The sequence below is a fragment of the Coturnix japonica genome, unplaced genomic scaffold, assembly GCF_054131305.1.
Source record: "Coturnix japonica strain WE unplaced genomic scaffold, WE-NBRP24 Scf078, whole genome shotgun sequence".
In the NCBI taxonomy this organism is placed as follows: Eukaryota; Metazoa; Chordata; class Aves; order Galliformes; family Phasianidae; genus Coturnix; species Coturnix japonica.
In genome coordinates, this window is record NW_028188981.1 from 254,825 (window position 1) to 277,270 (window position 22,446).

At 63.0% G+C, this 22,446-nt stretch overlaps 2 protein-coding genes across 4 annotated transcripts; one reads left to right on the forward strand and one right to left on the reverse strand.

The window, feature by feature from the left end:
- The first annotated feature begins 47 nt into the window (after positions 1 to 47).
- SPRYD3 (SPRY domain containing 3) lies at positions 48 to 3,915 on the forward strand. 2 transcript variants are annotated; one of them, XM_015850398.3, is made up of 11 exons: positions 48 to 143; positions 938 to 1,078; positions 1,150 to 1,225; positions 1,521 to 1,645; positions 1,710 to 1,845; positions 1,993 to 2,172; positions 2,354 to 2,503; positions 2,583 to 2,640; positions 2,768 to 2,887; positions 2,958 to 3,115; positions 3,452 to 3,915. In XM_015850398.3, the coding sequence occupies exons 2-11, from the start codon at positions 951 to 953 to the stop codon at positions 3,584 to 3,586; spliced, it is 1,266 nt and encodes a 421-aa protein (XP_015705884.1). In that variant the 5' UTR covers positions 48 to 143; positions 938 to 950; the 3' UTR covers positions 3,587 to 3,915. The 2 variants fall into 2 exon arrangements, with proteins under 2 accessions (XP_015705884.1, XP_085390312.1); XM_085534186.1 differs by lacking the exon at positions 2,583 to 2,640 and having other exon boundaries at positions 2,354 to 2,465.
- Positions 3,317 to 15,710, reverse strand: TNS2 (tensin 2). 2 transcript variants are annotated; one of them, XM_085534160.1, is made up of 27 exons: positions 14,923 to 15,710; positions 14,050 to 14,158; positions 13,645 to 13,682; positions 13,134 to 13,172; positions 13,009 to 13,047; positions 12,683 to 12,732; positions 12,360 to 12,513; positions 11,653 to 11,703; positions 11,125 to 11,247; positions 10,870 to 10,934; positions 10,324 to 10,407; positions 10,095 to 10,201; positions 9,818 to 9,878; positions 9,658 to 9,724; positions 9,308 to 9,431; positions 8,976 to 9,041; positions 8,764 to 8,874; positions 6,982 to 8,673; positions 6,287 to 6,523; positions 6,070 to 6,198; positions 5,570 to 5,662; positions 5,223 to 5,300; positions 5,061 to 5,135; positions 4,637 to 4,802; positions 4,480 to 4,548; positions 4,367 to 4,396; positions 3,317 to 4,272 (listed from the first exon to the last, which is right to left on the reverse strand). In XM_085534160.1, the coding sequence occupies exons 1-27, from the start codon at positions 14,983 to 14,985 to the stop codon at positions 4,131 to 4,133; spliced, it is 4,062 nt and encodes a 1,353-aa protein (XP_085390286.1). In that variant the 5' UTR covers positions 14,986 to 15,710; the 3' UTR covers positions 3,317 to 4,130. The 2 variants fall into 2 exon arrangements, with proteins under 2 accessions (XP_085390286.1, XP_085390287.1); XM_085534161.1 differs by lacking the exon at positions 11,125 to 11,247.
- Between the last annotated feature and the right edge of the window lie 6,736 nt (positions 15,711 to 22,446).

The window sequence follows — 22,446 nt, forward strand, 5'->3', positions numbered from 1 at the left end:
GATTGGCGAAGATGAGGAGGCGGGGCCGGAAGAGGAGGGCTGAGGATGCGGAAGTGCGGAGCGGAGTTCCGGGTGTGAGCGGGGCGGCGGGGCCGGGGGCGGCCGCGGCGGAGTCTATGGTGGAGTCCATGGCGGCGGAGGCGGTGAGGAGAGCGGGGGGGGCAGGAGCACGGCATGGGGCGGGGCGTGCTGTGCTGTGCTGTGCTGTGAGGGGCGGCCGCGGTGGTCAATGGGGCCTTGTAGGGGTGGCTGTGGGGCTGCCGGGGGTCCCATGTGGGGCGGCCACCGGGAACGGGGTGGGGAAGGAGAGGTCGGGGCACGAGGGGGGGGCGTGGGGCGCCAGCATGGCCGGGATGGGGGCGGGGGGGGTGTGGGGTGTTAATGTTGTGGGGTGTTGGTGTGGGGTGTTATGGAGTGTTGTTGCGGGGTGTTATTATGAGGTGTTGGTGTGGGGTGTTGTGTTGTGGGGTGTTGTGTTGTTGTGGGGTGTTGTGTTGTTGTGGGGTGTTGTGGGGTGTTGGGTGTTGTTGTGGGGTGTTATGGGGTGTTGTTGTTGTGGGGTGTTGTTGTTGTGGGGTGTTGTGTTGGTGTGGGGTGTTGTGTTGGTGTGGGGTGTTGTGTTGTTGTGGGGTGTTGTGGGGTGTTGGGTGTTGTTGTGGGGTGTTGTGGGGTGTTGTGGGGTGTTGGGTGTTGTTGTGGGGTGTTATGGGGTGTTGTTGTTGTGGGGTGTTGTGTTGGTGTGGGGTGTTGTGTTGGTGTGGGGTGTTGTTGGTGTGGGGTGTTGTTGTTGTGGGGTGTTGTTGGTGTGGGGTGTTGTTGGTGTGGGGTGTTGTTGGTGTGGGGTGTTGCTGTGGGGTGTTGTTGTTGTGGGGTGTTATTATGGGGTGGGCTCCGGTCCCCCATGGGGCCGTGGGGCGCAGTGTGGGCTGTCCCGCAGGTGCTCGCTCGCCATGGATGACCTGCGGCTCCATTACCGCTTCCTGAGCTGGCGGCGGCGGATCCGGGAGATCCGGGAGGTTCGCGCCGTGCGGTACCAGGAGCGCGCCAAGCACGTGCTGGTGGACGGGGACACGCTCAGGTTGGGGGGGGGCTTTGGGGGGGGGGGCTGAAGGGTGACATAGAGTGACACGGGGCTCCTGTGTCCCGCAGTTACCACGGGGACTCGGGGGAGGTCGGCTGCTACGTGGCACCGCGGCCGCTGACACGGGACAACAACTACTTTGAGGTGAGCAGGGAGCGGGTGGGGGCTGTGCTGCTGCTCGGGGGCACTGGCCTCAACTGGGATCCCTGGTGTCACTCAGGGTCCTTTGGGGGTCCCCGTCCTTATTTCAGATCCCTGTTGTCATGGGATCCTCACTGGGGTTCCCAACCATTGTGGTATCACATGGGGATCCCCATTCCTGCTGCTGTCCCCATCCTCGGTGCTGTTCTTGCCATTTGGGGTCCCACCATTCCCAGGTGTCCTCGTCCTTTTGTTCCCTGCTGTCCCCATCCCACAGCGTGTCCCCGTTTCCCCGCAGGTTTCCATAGTGGACAGTGGGGTGCGCGGTGCCATCGCGGTGGGGCTGGTGCCGCAGCACTACAGCCTGGAGCACCCCCCTGGCTGGCTGCCCGGCTCGGTGGCGTATCACGCTGATGACGGCAAGTGAGTGAGGGGTTGGTGGGGTGGGGAGATGGAGGGACCCGGTGCCATTGTGCCCCCCCCCCAGGCTGTACAGTGGCCGCGCCAAGGGGCGGCAGTTCGGCACCAAGTGCAGCTCTGGTGATCGCATCGGCTGCGGCATCGAGCGCGTCTCCTTCGAGGTGCAGACGGCTCAGGTCTTCTTCACCAAGAACGGGAAGAGGGTGAGAGACCCCCCAGCCCCAGCTCCGTCTGCTGCCCAGACCCCCACCATCGTTCCCCTCCCTGCTGCGTCCTGCCAGACCCCCATCACTCCCCCTCTGTCCCCCCCCACCCATCCTCCCTGACCCCTCGTGTCTCTGCCCCCCCAGGTGGGCTGCTCGGCCATGCCGCTGTCCCCCGAGGGGCTGTTCCCGGCCGTGGGGCTGCACTCACTGGGGGAGGAGGTTCGGCTGCACCTCCGCGCTGCGCTGGAGGATGACAGTGCCATGATGGTGGACAGCCACGAGGAGGAGTGGGGCCGCCTGCACGACGTGCGCGCCTGCGGCACGGTGAGGACCCCTAGTGGGGGATGCCCAGCCCCATAGCTGAGCATGCCTGGCCCCATAGCATTCTCAGCCCTAGAGCGGGGCTCTGGGGGAGCCGTGGGGGTGCCCTCTCCTTCCTTTAGGATCCCCCCCACTGAACTCACTGCTCCCTTTGCCCTCCATCCCCTCTCCCCCCGACCTGCAGCTGCTGGAGTACGTAGGTAAGGGGAAGAGCATCGTGGATGTGGGGCTGGCGCAGGCGCGGCGCCCACTCAGCACCCGCAGCCATTACTTCGAGGTGGAGATCGTGGACCCGGGTGAGAAGTGCTACATTGCGCTGGGGCTGGCGCGCAAGGTGAGGGGTGGGGGAGCTGGGGGTCCCACCATGTGCCCCCCCCCTTTCCCAGCACTGAGGGGTCTGTGTCCTCTCCTAGGATTACCCCAAGAACCGCCATCCTGGCTGGAGCAGGGGGTCGGTGGCCTACCATGCGGGTCAGTGCCCCTCACTGCCCCCACCCCAAAAGCCCCAAGTTGGTGGGGGGGGATGTGGCCCACAAGGGGGTCCCACAGCACGTGGGGTTCCTGTGTCACACAGGGCTCTGTGTCTGTCACCCCACAGATGATGGGAAGATCTTCCATGGCAGTGGGGTGGGGGACCCATTCGGCCCTCGCTGCTACAAAGGGGACACGATGGGCTGTGGCATCATGTTCCCCCGCGACTACAGCCTGGACAGTGAAGGTGGGTGGGGGGTGCTGGCAGGGGAAGTTTGGGGTTACCCCCCCCCCCATTCTCTGCCCTCCTCCCCCAGGGGACAGTGATGAGCCGTGTGACACAGCACTGCCCGCCAGGCGGCTGCGCAACTTCACCTACGTGTCCCCTGAGGACGAGGAGGAGGAAGAGGAGGAGGAGGAGGAAGAAGACGAGGGGGGGGGCACGGAGCAGGAGCGCAGTGGCACCAAAGTGGTGGTGAGGGCTGGGGGGAGAAGCACCCGCCTTTAGTTAGTTATCGCTTGGGTGGGGGGCAGTGACATCAGTCCCACGGCAGCATGCTGCCCCCCAGCTGTGGGGTGTGGGGTGTGTGGGGGTGGGGAAGTGGTTGTGCCCCTTGTAGAGCCCCTAGCCATACCCCCCCCACCCCAGCCATGAACTCCTTAAAGGCACAGTGAGTTGGATGGCATAACCCCTTTTATTTCCCTGGGGGGGGTGGGGGCACCGCATCCATCCCATTGCACTGACACTGCCCCCATCCACGGGGCACAGTGCCGGGTTCTGGGTGCCCTCAGCCCCCCCTGCCCCCCCCAGGTGTTCTTCACACGCAACGGGCAGATCATCGGCAAGAAGGAGGCGCGGGTGCCGCCGGGGGGGTACTTCCCCACCGTGGGGATGCTGAGCAGTGGTGAGAAGGTGAAGGTGGACCTGCACCCCCTCAGTGGGTAAGGGGGGGTTAGGGGGGGTCCCCCCACCCCTCACGCACTTTAACATCCCCCCTCCCCCCCCAGCATGTTGGGATGCCCCCCCCCATGTTGGCTGGGTTCCCTGTTCTGCCTCTCCCCCACCTGCCTGCTACCCCAGCCCCTTGGGGAGGGGGGCACGTTATTCTGCCCTCAGCCCCCCCCACTGTTACTGTCCCTGTTCTGCTGAATGTAAAACACCTGGAAGGTGGGGGTGGGGGGGTGTCTCCCCATGGAGATGGGAGACTGCCCCCCCCCCCATACCAATGTACAGCTCTATGCCCCCCCAATATAAAACATTTCTCTATATTGAAACTGCTGTTCTCGCTCCTTTGCTGCAAAGATAGAAACTGCTTCAGTGCCCCCCCCCCCTCAGTAATGCTGCCCCCCCCCAATAATGCTGCCCCCGGTATAGCAAGATTTCCATTGTGGGGTGCTGCCCCCCCGGCCATAACGCTGCTCCCTTTGGGGGGGCTGTTCTGTGTCTCGGGGTGTTCCTTCACCAGGTGCTGTTCCTTTTTGGGGGTCTTTCAGTGGGGGGGGGCGCGCAGCATCACTTTGGTGATGAAGCTGACGATGGCTCCCGCCGGCTGCTCGGGGTCCAGCTCAGCAAACACGTGACACGCGTTGCCCCCCGCCCCCCCCGCCTGCTTGGCCACGAACCCAAAGATCCTGCGGGGGGGGGGGGGGGGGGGGGCACAGAGTGCTCAGGGGGGGGCAATGTGAGGGGGGGGTCGGGTGTGCTCCCCCCCACCCCGTTACTCACGTGGAGGTGCTGCCGTCTGCGTTCTCCCACCTGTGTGCACAGAGCCGTGTTGGGCTGTTTAATGCCCCCCCCACCAGGAATGTGTGCCCCCCCCCCCCCCCCCAAATTGTCACCTTCGCTCCTCGGGGTCCGTGCTGCAGTAGGTGACACTGGCCACGGGGTAATGGCGGCGGAAGAACAGCCTGGGGGGGCAGCGGGGGGGCAGAGCGATGAGAGCGTGTGTGTGTGTGTGGGGGGTCGTGGGGGGGGTGTCAATGGGGGGGGTCCCACCTGCGCTGTCTGTCAGTCAGGGTGATGCCGCGGGCGGACACGTGGAAGTGCGCGGTGCAGGGCGGGGGGGGCGGCGCTCCCAGCACCGCGGCCGCAGCCATCGCCACCGCGCGGGGCCCCGTCAGCGCCTCGGTCAGCACCGAGCCCAGGTACCGCACCGAGCAGCCTGCGGGACGGCGGCACCGGTACCACACCGCAACGACACGGCACCCCACACCGCCCCCCACTGCCCCCCTCGCACTGACTCCGCATCCCAATACTTGCCCCCCTGCCCCCATGACCCACTGCCCCCCCACTGCCCTCCTCTCACTGACCCCCCCCCCCACCCCACTACCTCCCCCACCACCACCCCTGTCCCCAGGACCCCCCCCATCCCATTGCCCCCCCGTCACACCGCCCCCATTGCCCTCCCCATTGCCCCCACCTGCTCCCTGCCGCAGCAGTTCCGCGGCGGTGCTGACGTTGGGGGTCCCGGTGCTCCCCCCCTCCTCCAGTGGGTCTGGAATAGACGCGGGGTGAGGCCGTGGGTGCCCCCCCCCCCTCACGGGGGAAGCGACACTCGTGGCGGGGTGGGGGGGTCACGCACCGTGGCAGGGGATGCGCAGCGCGCAGGGCAGCGACATGGGCCGGATGGAATGCTGCAGCACCAGCGCGGGGAGGCTGCCTGGGGGGGGCACAGCGACAACTACAGACACGGACCCCCCCGCGCCCCCATCCACGGACCCCAAAAGAAGCCCCCCCTCCCCTCCCCAGTATCCCCCATCACTTACTAACCGCCCCCCCCCCGGCGGACCCCTTCTCCCATCACATGGATCCCCCCACCCTCAAGGACCGCCCCCCATCAGCCCCTCCAATCAACGCCCCCTCCCGCACCGACCCCCATCCTTCAATGGAACCAATCCCCCCCAGGACCCCCCCCCGACCCCTCCTCACCGAAGTGCGGCTCCTCCGCCCCCCCCCGGATTTTCACGCCCCTCGGGCCGGTCTCGATCAGGAAGTGGCGGACGAGCTGCTCACGGGGGTCCCCTGGGGGGGGCAAAATGCGGCCGGGATGCCGTGATGGGGGGGGGCGCAGTGGTGGTAGTGGGTCAATATGGGATATTCAGGGTTGTCCAGCAATTTATGGGGGGGGGTCGCAGTGATTTGGTGGCATTGTTGGGGGGGGGGGTGTCCTTGTGATTGAGGGCTGTGATTTATTTGGGGGGGGGGCCCACAATGATTTGGTGGGACTGGGAGGGGGGGGCTGTGCTGTACAACATAGAGGGGTCCCCTGGGTAGGGAGAATGACCCTGGTAACTTATGGGGGGGGATCCCAGTCACTTGGGGCGGCCACATCAATTTAGTGGCATGGGAGGACGGGGGGGGGGTGTCTGTGATTTCACCCCTCCCGGGGTCGCTCCGTGTTCTGTACGTTTTGGGTGGGGGTCCCGTACCTTTCCCCGCGGGGGGGCAGCCGGGGGGGGGCTGTGCCACACGCAGCGCCAGCCCGTAACCCCCCCGGAACGAGGTGCTGTCCCGGATGAGGAACGAGCCCGGCTCGCAGCCCTTCAGCAGCGCCACGGCTGGGGGGGACACAGAGTGTCACGGGGGTGTAACGCTCATTAACGCCCCCTTCCAATGACCTCCCCCCCCCCAATGACCCCCCCGTACCTTGTTCCCGAGACATCCCCGGTTTGTACCAGAACCTGGACGTGTCCTGGGCGAACGTGGGGGGCTCCGCCGCGGGGGGCGTCAGGTGGGGAGGGGGGGTTTCACTGCGCTCCTCTCGGGGGGGTCCCGAGGCGGCGGGGGGGGAGTAAGAGGAGAGTGGGGGGAAGGAGGGGGGGGGATGGGGGGGCTCCCCCTGGGGGGGGTCCTGAGCCAGGGGGTCATGGGCGCTGCCGGGCTCTGGGGGGGGGAGGGGGGGCAGTGAGAGACTGAGACCATCCTACATCTGATCCCCCCATAAGAACCCCCAGCGACCCGTCATCATCCCCCTCTGCAGCCCCTCAGCCTGTTACCCCACAGTGTCCATCACCCCATATCCCCCATGAACCCATATCCTCCATCACCCCACAGCCCCCATATCCTCCATCACCCCATATCCCCCATCACCCCATATCCTCCATCACCCCATATCCCCCATCACCCCATATCGCTCATCACCCCACCACTCCCCTCTTTACACCCCTTCCCCCCATAGCATCCTATAAGTGCTCCCACTCAACACTCACCCCATCAGAGCCGCCCCCGCACCCACCCAGCCCCCCATATCCCCTCCCCAGCCCCTCGTACCTCCCCCACACCCCGTATCCCCCCCCAGCCCCATTGCCCCCTACCTCCCCTTACCATCACCCCCCACTCACCCTCCGCGTCCTCTCCGGGGCTCCCGGGGGTTCCATTTTTTGGGGGGGGTCCAATGATGAAGGGGCGTGGCCCGCAGAGGGGACATGGGGGCGTGGGCAGCGCAGACCCCGCCCCTTCAGACAATGACCGCTGCGCGCGCCGCCGCCCCCCCGCCTCGACCCCGCCCCCCGGGCACAGACAATGAGGGGGCGGGGCCAAACTGGGGCGGCGCTGCAGGGCGTGGCCGAAGTGGGCGTGGCCGTGGCCATGGGGCGCCATGGGGGTCTGGGTGCTATAGGGTGCCATGGGGGTCTGGGTGCTATGGGGCGCCATGGGGGTCTGGGTGCTATAGGGTGCCATGGGGGTCTGGGCACTATGGGGCACCGTGAGGGTCTGGGTGCTATAGGGTGCCATGGGGGTCTGGGTGCTATGGGGCGTCACGGTGCGGCCGTGGGGTGTCAGTGTGCTGTGGGGTGATGGACTGCTATAGGGTGCCGGGGTGATGTGGGGGGTTGAGTGGCTATGGGGCACGGGAGTGCTATAGGTGCTGTGGGTGCTATAGGAGCTATGGGGTGCCAGAGTACTGCTACAGGTCGTCAGAGTACCATAGGGCATGGGAGGGCTATAGGATGCTGTGGGTCTGTAGGTTGGGGGGCTGGGAGGTGGGGGGCTATAGGGTGTCGGGGGGCTGTGGGGTGACGGGGGGCTGTAGGATGCTGTGGGGCTGCAGGTCATCGGGGTACTATAGGGTGTGGGGGTGCTGTAGGGTGGGGAGGGGCTGTAAGGTGCGGGGGGGCTATAGGATGCAGGGGGGGTATGGGATGCGGGGGAGGTATAGGATGTTGGGGGAGTATAGGACGTTGGGGGGGTATAGGATGTTGGGGGGCTGTGGGGTGTGCTCGGGGTGCTGTAGGCTGTGGGGTTGCTATGGGGTGCTGTGGCACTATGAAGCACCGAGTGGCTGTGGGGTGTTGGGGTGCTATGGGGCACCAGGGAGCAACAGGGTGCGGCAGTGCTATGGGGCACAGGGTCGCCGTGGGGCGGCAGGGTGCTATAGGGCACAAAGCAGCTGTGGGACACGGGGCCGCTACGAGGTGGCACGGTGCTATAGGGCGCTGCAGCGCTGTGGTGCACGGGGCAGCTGTGGGTCGCGGAGTCTCTGTGGGGCGGCAGAGTGCCATAGGGTGGGGCAGCGTAATGGGGCACAGCGCCGCTATGGGGCACCATGCTGCAATAGGATGCTGTGGTGCTATGGGACGCAGAGCTACTATGGGGGACGGGATCTCTATAGGGTGCAGAACCTCCATGGGGCGGCGTGGTGCTATAGGGCACAGGGTCTCTGTGGGCCACAGGGCTGCTATGGGGCGCAGGGCTACTGTGGGGTGCCATGATGCTATGGGGCACAGAGTCTCTGTGTGGCTCTGTGTCGCTGTGGGGTGTCAGGGTGCGATGGGGCACAGGGCAGCTATGGGGCACGGGGGCTCCCTGTGGGGCGCCGGGGGGGCTGTCCTCCTGCCCCCCCCCCAGCCCGCAGCCCCCCAGCAGCTGCTCCAGCTCCCAGCGCTCGGTGGCTGTGGGGGGGGGGCGGTGCCCGGGGGGGCTCTGCGGTGCCGTGGGGGGCTCCTCTTCCCATGGGGTGCCCCCGGGAGCCCCCCTGTCCTGCACGGGGGGGTGGGGACTCTTGTCCTGTGGCCCCCCCACCTGCGTCAGGTCTGTGGGAATACAGCAGCGTTGGGGAGGAGCCCTGTGGGGTTGGGGTCGCAATGGGGTCTGGGGTCCATTTGGGGCTGCCCCCTCCTCACCGTCGTTGCTGTCCTGGTGCCGCAGGTTGAAGCCGTGGAAGGAATCACGTCGCACCGCGGGGTCCCACGTGCACAGATCAACACAGACAGCGCCGCCAGGGGGGGCCCAGCCTGGGGGGGACGTGTGGGGTGTGGGGTTATGGGGGGTTATGGGGGGGTTATGGGGGTGGGCTGTGGGGTTATTATCGGCTGTGGGGTCGCCTCCCCCTCACCTTCCACCTTGTCAGGGCCAGAGGAGAACAGCAGCTCCACGGTGGCGTCGGGGGGGAAGCGCTCATCTGGGGGGGGGGGAAATGGGGGGTGGTGGGAAATGGGGGGCGCACCACCCCCCGCCGAGCCCCCCCCTCCCATGGACCCCAACACCATGGGACGCCCCCTGACCCCCCCATACCCTCTGACCCCCCCAAACCTCAACCCCCACCAAGCCCCCCAACCCCCCAACCCGCTCTGACCCCCAACGACCCCATGACAACAACAACCACCCCATGACCCCCCCCAGCCCCCAACCCCCATAAACACCCCCGGACCCCCCTGGAGCCCCCACCCCCACTCGCCAGGTCCAGCTCCTCCTTGCCGAGCCGCAGCCGCTCCCCCTGCAGCGCCCCCGTGTGGAACTGCGCCCGGAACACGGAGCGACGGCCGGAGCCACAGCGCTGGTAGCACTGCACCTGCACGTGGGTGTGCAACGGGTCACACAACTGGAGCACGCGGCATCCGCGTGTCCACGCGTCACACATGGCGAGTGTGCAACATCCCGAGGGGACTGCGCCACCGGGAGCACTGCACGCCCTGCTGCACTCCTGCCTTGCACGCTCCCCCCCCTTGCACACTCCTCCCTTACACACTCACCCCTTGCATGCTCCCCCCTTGCACACTCACCCCTCACACACTCACCAGGACGTCGCCCTTCAGCAGCAGTGCTGGCTCCAGGCTGATGCAGACACTGTGTGGTCCGGGGGAGCTGGGAGGGGGGGGGGTTGTGAAGCCCAGAGTGGGATGGAGGTTGGGAGGGGTCGGGGGTCGGATCCCCCCGTTGGGGTGGGGGGGCACTCACTAAACGCCTGATGTGTGAACCAGCTGCAGAGCCTGGTACAGCTTCAGGAAGGGCTGGAAGTCTGGGGGGGCACAGAGTCAGAAATGAGGGGATTTGGGTTCCCAATGGTGTGATGGGCAGGGTGTGGGGTCGGGGTGTGGGGTCGGGGTGTGGGCTCAGGGTGTGGGGTCTGGGTGTGGGGTCTGGGTGTGGGGTCGGGGTGTGGGGTCGGGGTGTGGGGTCTGGGTGTGGGGTCGGGGTGTGGGGTCGGGGTTTGGGGGCAGCGTGTGTCGCTCACCAGGCTGGAATCGGGGCAGCGCTGGCAGCAGCACATGGTGCAGGAACACAGGACGGCTGTTGACCCGCGCGGTGCCCGACAGCAGCGCCCCAAAGTACAACATGTACCTGGGGGGGCAGCATCCTCAGCAGCGGCACCAACCGCAGCCACAAACACCTAAATCCCGCCCCAAAATCCCCCCCCTCCCCCCCCGGGCACCCCCCATCTCCCCCCTCTGCCCCCCCTTTACCTGCGCTGTGATGGCTGCACGTCGCCCCCCACTCTCTCTTCGCAGAACTGCTGCATGGTGGCGGTGCCCAGAGCCTGCTCGGCGCTGCAGGGTCAGCACAGCCCCATAGATCCACACAGCCCCACAAATCCCCACAGCCCCATAGATCCCCACAGATCCCATAACCCCCCATAGCCCCACAGATCCTCACAGCCCCATAGATCCCCACAGATTCCATAACCCCCCACAGACCCCCACAGCCCCTTGCTGCAGAGCTCTCCCTTTCCCCATCAGCCACAGCCTCCTGTAGCCCCCAGACCCCATAACTGCCCTAACACCACCCACAGCCCCATCACCCCATAACTCCCCACAACCCCCACACTGACAGCTCCCCTGTAATCTCGCTGTGACCCATTATCCCACCTTCCCATACATCAGAGCCCCTGCACCTCATAGAACCCTCACCCCACACCTCACCCCACCCCATAGCCCCCCACACCCCACAGCCCCCCACAGCCTCCCCCCTGCGGTACCTCCCAACCCATAGCCCCCCCCCCCCCCCAATACCTGGCACAGACGCGGCTGTAATGCATGTACGCTGCCACCACGACGCCCACCTTCCCCTTGTTGCCCTGAGGGAGTTGAGGGTCACACTCCTCAGCCCCCCAACCTCACAACCCCCTGTGACCCTCCCCCTGCCCCCCTGAGACCCCCCAGCCCCAAGACCCCATAACCCCCCCAACCCTACGAACACCCCCAACCCTACAACCGCCCCCAACCCCACACTGCCCTGTGACCCCACGCCCCCCCCCACACACACACCCGGCAGTGCAGCACGGCCACGCGGGGGGGCAGCGCCCGCAGGCAGCGCTCCAGGGCTTTGCAGATGGCGCACAGCGTGTCCAGGGGGGGGGCCAGCAGGTCCGGCCAGCCGAACTCCTGCACCTGTGGGCAGCCACCGTGTGACCCACAGCCACGAACCCCCCAGGATCCCACACCAGGACCCTGCCCCCCCGAACCCACGGCCCCAAGCCCCCAGGGCCCCACATCCCCAACCCCACTGGAACCCCACATCCCAACCCCACACTTTGCCCCATGCGGGACCCCACGCCCCACCTGCCCCAGGACCCCCCGGTCCTATTCTCATGGCCCCAACCCCACAGCCCTGACCCCCCCAGGATTCCACACCAGGACCCCACCCCCCTGAACCCACAGTCCTAAGCCCCCATGGCCCCACATCCCAACCCCACACTTTGCCCCGCATGGGACCCCACACCCCCCCCCGGCCCAGGACCCCCCGGTCCCGTTCCCATGGCCCAACCCCACAGCCCTGATCCCCCCTGCACTGACCGTGGGGTGCAGGCGGACGAGGTCGTGACGCTTCTCTGAGAGGTTGAAGAGCTGCAGTTGGGGGGGGGAAGCTCAGACACAGCCCTATGGCACAGTGCCCTGCCCCCCACACGTCCTGCCCCAGCCCAAGGACCCCACGTGCTGCCCCAGCGGATCCCCCACGTCTGGTCCCCCCCCCCCCCCCCCCCGCTTTGTCCCTTCGTACGCCTGCATCGTGTCCCCACTCTGCCCCCACATCCCCACTCCTGTCCCCAAGGACCCCACGTCCTGTCCCCATCTCATCCCAGGGTCCATGTCCCGTGTCCTGCCCCCATCTGTCCCATCTCCATCCTGTCCCCCAGAGTCCCCATATCCAGGCCCCCATCCTGACCCACGGACGCTCTATTCTGCCCACGCTCCAGCCCCCCTCCATCATCCCCCTCTGCAGCCCCCATCCTGTTACCCCATATCCTCCATCACCCCACAGCCTCCATCACCCCACCACTCCCCTCTTCCCCTCCCTCCCCCCCATAGCATCCTAAAAGTGCTCCCACTCAACACACCTCATTGAGCCACCCCCGCGCCCACCCAGACCCCCCATGAGTGCCCTGTACCCCCCAGCACCCTGTATCCTCCCTTCAGCCCCTGTAGCTCCCCCACACCCCGCATTCTCCCCCCAGCCCCATCACCCCCGTGCTGCCCCACACCCCCACACTGTCCCCACTCACCGTGTACCCGTCGTGGTGCCGGGCGCGGAGCAGCGCTGCCACATCCCGGAGGTGGCCGCGGAAGCGCCGCTCATCACCCCCTCCCGGGAAGCGCACGGCGATGATCCGCTCCGTCACGTAGCTCAGCTCCGCGGGGGGGGTCGGGGGGGGCAGCCTGGGGGGTGTGGGAACACATGTGGGGTCAGGGGATCACAAGGTTATGGGGTGACAGGGACGTGGGGTCCAGCTCCGGGTGGGGAGGGCAGGGGATGTGGGGAGCTGGGGATGGGGACAGAGGGACAGCACTTACAGAGCCCCCCCCATGTCCCCCCTCCCCGTGATACCTGGGCAGGGAGCGGTGCTGCCGGACTGTGCTGAAGGGCAGGCTGCCATCCTGGGGGCACACAGCTCCAGTCCACACCATGAACCCACCCCAACCCCATCCCCATCCCCACCCCACCCCAACCCCATCCCCATCCCAACCCCATCTCACACCTCAACTCCATCCCCATCCCATCCCCATCCCAATTCCATCCCAACTCCATCCCCATCCCAACTGCATCTCACACCCCAACCCCATCCCCACCCCATCCCCACTCCAACCCCATCCCAATCCCAGCCCCAACCCCGACCCCAATCCAATCCCAATCCCACCTGCCCCTCCCCTCACCATCTTCTCGACGTGCCTCACTGGGGCAGTGTTCCTCCGCTGTGGGGCACACAGAGTTGAGGGGGTGCTGTTGGGTACCCCAGCATTGCTGTGGGGCAGGGGTGGGTCCCAGCCCCATAACTTACCAGCTCAGGAGGGGGTGGAGGGTGGCATGGGGATGTCACCTGCCGGGGCAGAGCAGTCACTGTGGCTCCAAAGAGAAAACCTGGCCCATGGGGGGTGCAGGACCCCAGCACCCAGAGGGACTCCAGCCCCATAAGTGGGATCCCAGCTCCATAAGTGGGACCAAGGCCCCATAGAAAGAACCCAGCCCCACTAATGTTCCCCCCGTGTCCTCCATCCCAACCCCCCAGAGGGAAACAGAGGCATGGGGCAGTACTGACCCTACTACCCCCCTCCTCCCCCCCACATCCGTCCCTCTGCTGTTTGTTCAGCTGCAGCCCCTGGGCCGCAGCCAAGCACTGCATGCGGGGGGGGGGCAGAGGGACATGATGGGGATGTGGGGATACGGAGACATGGGCTTGGTCCCTCCCCACCACGTCCCTGTGACTCTGGGGGTCAGAAGAGGACGGTGTGGGGGAGGCCATCAAATTTCACCCCACGGGCCACCACGTGTTCCCCCCCCCAGAGCCTCACCTTGGCTTCGCAGCGCTTGTGGGAGACCATCTTACAGACTGTGGGGACACAGTGGGACATCAGGGGGTCACCTCTGCTGCCCCCAGACCCCACCAGACCCCACGGCCGGAGGGTGGCAGTGAGGAGGGGGATGTTGGGATGTGGGGACAGGGAAATTTGGGGATGCTGGGATATGGGGACGTGAGACTGTGGATCTATGGGGACACCAGGACACTGGAGTTTGGGGACATGGGGACATTGGGTTATGGGGACCTATGGACATGGGGATGTGGGGACGGAAATAGGGAGACATGGGGATACAGTGACATGGAGACACGGGGACAGTGGGGACATGGGGATGCCATGGGGCCAGGGGGATGCGGTGACAGAGGGATGTGGGGACAGAGGGACGTGGGGCTGCGTCACCTCGACAGAGAAGCCCCTGGGCGCCCACACTGTCGTGACAGACGGCGCAGCATCTCGACCTCTTCCGGAACGATTTCTCCTGGAACGTGTGGGGCGGCGCCGCTGGGGGCTGTGGGGGGGAGGGAGGGACGGCGTGAAACGCGGGGACACGACGGGGATGCGGCTTATGGGGATGTCATGTCGTCCCGTCCCGTCCACACCCCTCCACCCGCGCGCTGTCCCCGTGTCTCCCACCCACGACCCCCCCGCGCAGCGTCCCGCCGCAGGAAGAGATTCGGGCACAACCCAGGAAATGGCCGTGGAGGGGGGGGGGGCGGGCGTGGGAAACAGCCGGGGGGGGGGAGAGGGGGGGGGACATGGGACACTGGTGGGGAGGACACGGGCCGGGTGGGGTGAGTGGGTCGTTCTCCCCGTGCCCGCTATGGGTCTGGGTCTGCCTCGCAAGCGGGAACTCAGCAATAGGGGCGAGCGCCCCACGCGCGCTCCTCCCAGTGGGGACACCCCGATCGCAAATGTTCACCCAACCCGCCCCACCCCACGCGTGTCCCGACCCCCCGGGGAGCCCCGATCCGAAGAGTCACCCATCCCCCTTCACCCACGGCCCCAACCTGCGGCCCCGCTCCCCATCCCATTCCTGACCCCAAACCCCGCAGATCCGCCCCACCGCAGCCCACCCGCAACCGCCCCACACCCACGCGTGTCTCCACTTCCCTCCACGGGGCGCTCCCACCCGACACGTGTCCCCAACCCCCGTGCGATTCACCCCCTCCGACCCCTCACTCCTTTACCCTCCCCGTACCCCCACCCCACTCTCCAAACTCTCGTGTCCCCGCCCCCCTCCCTCCCCACGCTCCCCCCCTCTCTGCCCCGTACCGGTTGGGGTTCCCTCCGCCCCAAGACCCGCAGGAGACTCCCTACGGCCCCGCGTGGGTTCATGGCGGTGCCACGCTCGGCTCTCGGGAGGCGATTTGTCCGGGGGGGGGGGGCCGCGCTCCGCCCGCTGCCGCCGTTTCCCGTCCGAAGCGCCCGGGAGGGGGAGGAAACGGGAGGGAGGGGTCGGACCTGCCCTATGGCCCCTCCCCCTTCACCGTCCCCTCATGGGGACGCCCCGCTGACCCCCCGCGCTGCTCCCCCCGTCCCCGCAGGACGTCACGGCCCCGGCTCCCCATAAACCCCCGGACTCGTAACTCGCAGCCCCGGCTCCTCGGGGCGGCTCGTCCCGTTGGATCCTCAGCGCTGCAGTTTCTCGACCCGAGGCGGTGAAAAACCGCCCGTCAAAGTTCGGTCCGTGCAGCGGGAGCGACAGTGGGGAGCGTCTGCGCCCCGCGAGGTCCGAGAAACGCGTGAGTCCCTCCAGCTGAAAGAACCGTCCTTGATCCTCCTCCTGCAGGGAACCATAAGGAAGGTCCCTGTTACACCTACGGCTGCGGTTGGGACAGCGGCGCCCGGCGGGGCTGTGAGCGTCCAGGCACCGGTAACGGAGCGTCAATTGATGGTTATCGCCTCCTCTCGCTGATCCGCCTTTGCTCCGAACCTGCTGTGACTCTGAATGTGTCGCTTATTCTTCTAAGCAAGTCTTCTGTATTCTAACAGTACGTTTCCACTAACGATCCACTGGCTGCAAAGCAAGTTCCATTACAAGTCTTGATAATAAGCAGGATTTATCTTACGGCTGGGTACAAAACAGGTAATTCAGCTAATTCAGCCCCTCCGTCTCCTTTCGACTGATGCTGGAGCCCAAAGGCCACACGTTGCCATACGGGCAGGTGGCCAGTTTCACCCACTGCAGACACCAAACCCTGCAATATTTTCACCCGGGTCTTTAATTGCAAAGCCAGGAGGTAAAACCCTCTTCTCACTGGGAGCCATGAGCTGCCCCCAGCTTCCTTCACCCTGGTCACCTAAAGGCGCTGCTGCCCAGGCTGCGCACACAGCTCAGCATCCTGCTGTTAGTATTGAACCTGTGCTCCGCTGCCTATTAGAAATGTCACCTGTTAACTTTGAGAACAGCCTGGGATCAAAATGTTTGGGCTGCTGTAGCTCATCCATCACTAAACCTCCCCTTGCCAGGCAGGCAGACCCCACTGCTGCTGGTCCCTCAGTGCCCCCCAAGGCCTCCCAGTGCCTTTCAGAGCCCCTTAGAGCCCCCCAGTGCCCCTCAGAGACCCCCAGCATTCCACAGTGCCCCACAGTGACTCACAGAGCCCTGCACAGCCTCCCAGTGCCCCCCAATGCCCTCCAGTTCCCCCAGAGCCCCTCAGAGCTCTCAGACTCCCTGAGATCCACCCCCCCCAGGGTCCCCCCATATTCCCAGTGCCCCTCAGAGACCCCCATTGTCCCCCATTGTCCCCCAGGGCCCCCCATAGCCCCTCAGAGTCACCCTGAGTCACCCACGGCCCCACAGTGTCCCTCAGAGCCCTCCAGAGCCTTGCAGTGCGCTCCAGTGCTCAGGAGAGCCCCCTGCAGCCCCCAGATTCCCACAGAGCCGCTCAGTGATCCCACAGCACCTCTGACTCCCCCAGGGCCCTCCATGCCTTCCAGTGCACCCCAGGGCTCACTGAAGCTCCTCAGAAACCCCAGAGCCCCTCAGGGACCTCAGTGCCCTCCAGTGTGCCCCAGTGCCCCTCAGAGCCCCCCAAAGCACCCCTGTACCCTCTAGAGCCCCCCAGAACCCTACAGAGCTCCCCAACCCCCCTCAGCCCATTTCAGTTCCCCTCAGGGCCCCCCAGAACCCACCAGTGCCTTCCAGTACTCCCCAGAGTCCCCCAGAGCCCCCCAGTGCTCCCCAGTGACCCTCAAAGCACTCCAGAGCACCCCAGAGTTCCCAAGTGCCCCTCAGAGAACCCCAAGGCCTCCCAATGGCCCCCAGATCCCTCAGAGCCCCTTAGAGCCCTGCAGAGCATCCCAGTAACCCTCAGAGCACCCCAGTGCCCACCAGTGTCCCCTAGAGTCTCCCAGTGCCCTTAGAGCACCCTAGTGTTCCTCAGGGCCAACCAGTGCCCTCCAGTGAACCTTAGATCCCCCCAGAACCTTCCAGAGCCCCAAAGTGCACCTCAGAGATCCCCAGTGCCTTTTAGAGCCCCAAAGTGCCACCCAGTGCCCCCCAGAACCCCCAGAGCCTCCCAGTGTCTTCCAGTTCTCCCCAGTTCCCCTCAGAACCTCCCAAGGGCCCCCCAGAGCCTCCTAGTGCACCCCAGTGCATCACAGAGACCCTCAGTGTACCTGAGAGCCCCCTGATGGCCCTCGGTGCTCCTCAGAGCAACTCAGTGCCCCTCAGAGCCCCCCAGAGCCCTTAGAGCCTCCCAGTGCCCCCCAGTGCCACTCAGAGCCTCCTAGTGAGTCCCAGTGTACCTCAGAGCACCCCCATGCTGCCAGAGCCCCCCAGTGCCCCGAAGAGCATCCCAGGGCACCCAGTGACCTCCAGTGAACCTTAGATTCCCCCAGAGCCTTATCAGGAACCTTCAGTGACCCTCAGAGCCCCCCAGTGTCCCTCAGAGTCCCCCAGGACCCTCCAGTGCCATTTAGAGCCCATCAGTGCCATGCAAGGCACCTAAGAGCAGCTGAGGGAAAAGAGAGGAAGGGAAGGGAAGGGAAGGGAAGGGAAGGGAAGGGAAGGGAAGGGAAGGGAAGGGAAGGGAAAGGAAGGGAAGGGAAGGGAAGGGAAGGGAAGGGAAGGGAAGGGAAGGGAAGGGAAGGGAAGGGAAGGGAAGGGAAGGGAAGGGAAGGGAAGGGAAGGGAAGGGAAAAGGAAACGGGAAAGTAAAAGGAATAGGAAATGGAATAGGAAATGGAATAGGAAAAGTAGGAATTGGAAGGGAAGGAGGGGAAGGGAAGGGATGGAAAGAGAATGGAGGAGAATGGATGGGAAGGGAAGAGAATGGGAAACATGACATGGAAGTGAATTTCTCTCTCACTCCTGGCAGCAGATGTGGGTGTGCTTCCAAGCCGTGGCGCCTTCAGTTTCAATGTAGGCTTATTGGTTTGCGGAAAACTCTCTCTCTTATTTTACTTGAATTATTGGCCTCAATTTCAATTAGATTGTATTATATTGTGTTATGTTGTATTCCGATATCATAGTTAGTAAAATAACTTTTCCTCCTTAGATCGTTGCCACTTCTCTGTTTGTTTCCTTGAGCCCAGCCTCCATCTCCCTACCCCTTTTCCCTTTTCCCTTCCCGTTATGGGAAGCCGGGGGGGCCCACAGGCCTATTGTCCCCCCCTGTCACAGACATTGATCTAGATGACTCTGTGACAGCTGCTCTGAAAGGCCCTGGGGGGCACTGGGAGACACTGCTGGACTCTGGGGGGAGCTGAGGGGCTCTGATGGGCACTGGGGGATCCTGCAGCACTCAAAGGGGCTCTGCGCTGCCCGGGCTGGAACTGGGGTCATTGAAAAGCACTGCAGATCTCAGGGGGACACTGGAGGGCACTGGGGTGTCATGCGGTGCTCTGAGGGTCACTGGGGGGCACTGAGAGGCACTGGGGGTGCTGAGTTGCTCTGGGCACCCCTGAGGAGCAGTGGGTGGCACTGGATGGCTCTGAGGAGCTACAGTGAGCATTGGGGGTCCTTGAGATGGGGGGTCAGAGGGGCACTGGGTGTCACAGGGGGATTCTGGAGGGCACTGATTGTGTCTTAAGAAACCCTGGGGAGCCCATTGGGGCTCTGAGGAGCACTGCGGACCACTGGAAAGCACTGGAGTGACCAAGGTGAGTTTGATGGGCTCAGGGAGGCACTGGGGAGCACTAAGGAATTCTAAAGAGCAGTAAGGGGCAGTGGTTGGGTCTTAGGGGCCCTGGGAAGCCCAGAGGGGCTCTGAGGAGCACTCAGGGGTTCTGTGATGCCTTGCAAGGCACTGGAGTGCACTGGAAAGGTGAGGGGTGGTCTGAGGGGAGCTAGAGGGATCTGGGTGGCTCTGAAAGGCCCTGGAGTACACTGGTAGGCACTGCTGGGCTCTGCGGGGAACTGACGGGCACTGGGGACTCAGTAGGGCTCTGAGGAGCACTGAGTCACTCTCAAGGGCACTGGGGTGCCCTGGGGAGAGCATGGGGGCATTTGGGGTCTTTAGGGGGCTCTGAGGAAGACTGGAGTCCAGAGCAAGGCTCTGAGGGGAGTTGGGATGCACTGGGGATCTCTAGGTGGCACCTGAAGGCTCTGAGGGGCACAGGGGGCATTAGAAAGCCCTGGGGGTATCTGAAAAGCACAGGGGGCACTAGTGGGCTCTGGGGGTCCACGCAGGGCTCTGAAGGTCACTGGAGAGCGTTTAGGGGCTCTGGGGTGCTCTGAGGGGCACCAGGAAGCTTTGTAGGGCACTGGTGAGCTCTGAGGCTCACTGGGGTGAACTGAGGGGCCCTTGTGAGCCCTGGGGGTCTCTGAGGAGCACTGGGAGGCACTGGTGGGCCCCAAAGGGGTCTGAGTGTCACTGACATGCACTGGGTGGGCTGGGAGGAATATGAGGACTTGGGAAAGCAGTAGGGGGTGCTCCAGTGCAGAGATCCATAGCAGCAGCTAGAGGTCACTGCCTGTGCAGCTCATGTATGCCAGCATGGTAGCAGTTTTCTTGGGCATCAGTTCATTTGATTGGTCCAGTTGCCTTGGTTTGTCCCTTGGTGTCCATCCCGCAGCTTGGCACTGATTCCTTGGATTCCCATATCACAGGATCGCTTCTATCATTGAAAAATGGGGCCGCCTGCGGGACAGAGGAAATGTTCAGGAGTCCCCAGCCCACCTGGATGAGTATTTCAATAGTCTAAACAGAGATGTACACAGTACTTGAGAATATGCAGCCATCCAACATAATGACAAAAGTTATTCCTTGATTACATGATTAATGTTGTGCAACATGGACAAACAAGAGTGATATATCATTAAATACTGGCCTATGGTACTTATGGAGGACTTGCAAAACTATATTCAATAATTAGGCATGAAGGAGGCAATCGATGAGGAGGATTCTGAGAGCCCGGACGTGGTGAAATTTTCAGCAGGAATGAGGGACACCCAACAACAGCGACCTGCATAACTTCACTTTTGAAATGCTGTATGGCGACACCTAACCCTAACCCTCACCCTAACCCTAATTGTAACGATAAACCTAACCCTAATGATTCCATAACCCCAACCCTAACCCTAAGCCTAACACTAACCTTATCCTAACTCGAACCCTCACCCTCACCCTCACCCTCACCCTCACCCTCACCCTCACCCTCACCCTCACTCTAACCCTCACCCTAATCCTAACCCTAACCCAAACCCTAACACTAATCCTAACCCCAACCCTAATCCTAACCCTAACCCTAACCCTAAGCCTAACACTAACCCTATCCCTAACTATAAAAATAAAACCAAACTCTAACACTAACGATAACCCATAAATCTAACCCTAACCATAACCCATAAATCTAACCCTAACCATAACCCAAAACCAAAGTCTAACACTAACCTAACCCTTAAATATAACCCTAACCTTAACCATAACCCTAACCATAAATCCTAACCCTAACTTGAACCTTAACCCTAAAACTAACACCTACCCTAAGACAAAACCCAAACCATAACCCTAACACTAAACCCTAAACCTAACCCAAAACCTTACCTAACCCTAACCGCAACCTAAACCTAATCCTACCACTAACCATAACGATAATCCTAACGCTAATGATACCTTAACCCTATCCCTAACCTTAACTCTATCCCTAACCTTAACCCTAATCCTAACCCTAACCCTAACTAACCTGCAATAGTTGTGCTGTGGTGTCAGAGATGTCACCGAGTGCAGCACAGCCCTTGTGACACAGATGGTGGCTCTGTCAGGGAGAGGGAGGTACAGCCAGCATGGGGATAGCATGTATAAGTAAAACTGAGCACTCTTGCTACTTTACAGTGGACCCAGCTGGGAGGGTCAGGATCGCCTTCTCCAGAGCCCACAGGGAGAGACCTCTCCTCTTCCATTCATATTCCAACTCATGACAACAGTCTTAGGCCATGGATCTGAACCAACATTTCCCTCACAGAAAGAAAAAGGACTGGGTTATACAGCAGGAGGAAGGTCAGCAAGGAATGGTACAGGTTTGTGCCAAGAGAAGTCGCATCTAACTTGCCTTTCTTTCTCCTGGGTTGATTACCCATGTCCAACAGCAGCTCCATCAGCGAGTTCCTCCTGCTGCCGTTGGCAGACACGCGGCAGCTGCAGCTCCTGCACTTCTGGCTCTTCCTGGGCATCTGCCTGGCTGCCCTCCTGGGCAACGGCCTCATCAGCACAGCCGTAGCCTGCGACCGCCGCCTGCACAGCCCCATGTACTTCTTCCTTCTCAACCTGGCCCTCCTCGACCTGGGCTGCATCTCCACCACTCTCCCCAAAGCCATGGCCAACGCCCTCTGGGACACCAGGGCCATCTCCTACGCAGGATGTGCTACACAGCTCTTTTTCTTTATCTTCTTCCTCTCTGCTGAGTGTTCCCTTCTCACCATCATGTTCTACAATCGCTACGTTGCCATCTGCAAGCCCCTGCACTACGGGACCCTCCTGGATGGCAGCAGCTGCCTGGGGCACTGGGCTGCTCAATGCTCTTTTGCACACTACCAATACATTTTCACCACCTCTCTGCCGAGTCAATGCTCTGGACCAGTTCTTCTGCGAGAACCTGCATATTCTCAGACTCTCTTGTTCGTACCCCTGCCACGGGAATCTCAGGTTTATGACATTCAGCACATCTTTGTTTTTTGGGTGATTTGTGTTCATTCTGCTTTCTTATGTGCAGATCTTCAGGTCTGTGCTGAGGATGCCCTCTGTGCAGGGACGGCACAAAGCCTTTTCCACGTGCCTCCCTCACCTGGCTGTGGTCTCCCTCTTTATCAGCACTGGCTCCTTTAGCTATCTGAAGCCCCAGTCCTTCTCCTCCCCAGCCATGGATGTGTTGGTAGCAGTTCTGTACTTGGTGGTGCCTCCAGCAGTGAACCCAATAATCTACAGTGTAAAACCAGGCACTGAAGGACGCCATTTGGAAACTGTTAGTAAGGATGTTTTTAGTTGTATGGGAACTGCTGAATCATGGCCTGAACCTCTGATAAACCCCATGAGGCAAGCAGTAAGTCAGCACTAGCAGTACAGGTGAAGGCAATCTCCTGTGCTACCAGAAGGGGTGGAGCCCGGCTCCACCTCTCCTAGATCCCATTTTTGAGCTGATTATCACTGGGAAAGGATCTCTTTTGGAGGTTGCTCTTTGTGGAGGCTTTCAGTGAGCCCAGGATAGGTGTAAGCACCATCTATTCCTTTGAAAACCACACAACTTAGCCTAACTCTTCTGTACGTTCTTAATCGTGTCATCATTGCATTCACAGATTACACAGCAGTAAGGATTCATTGATTCCATCTCTCTCCCCAGGTGACGTCTAATGTAT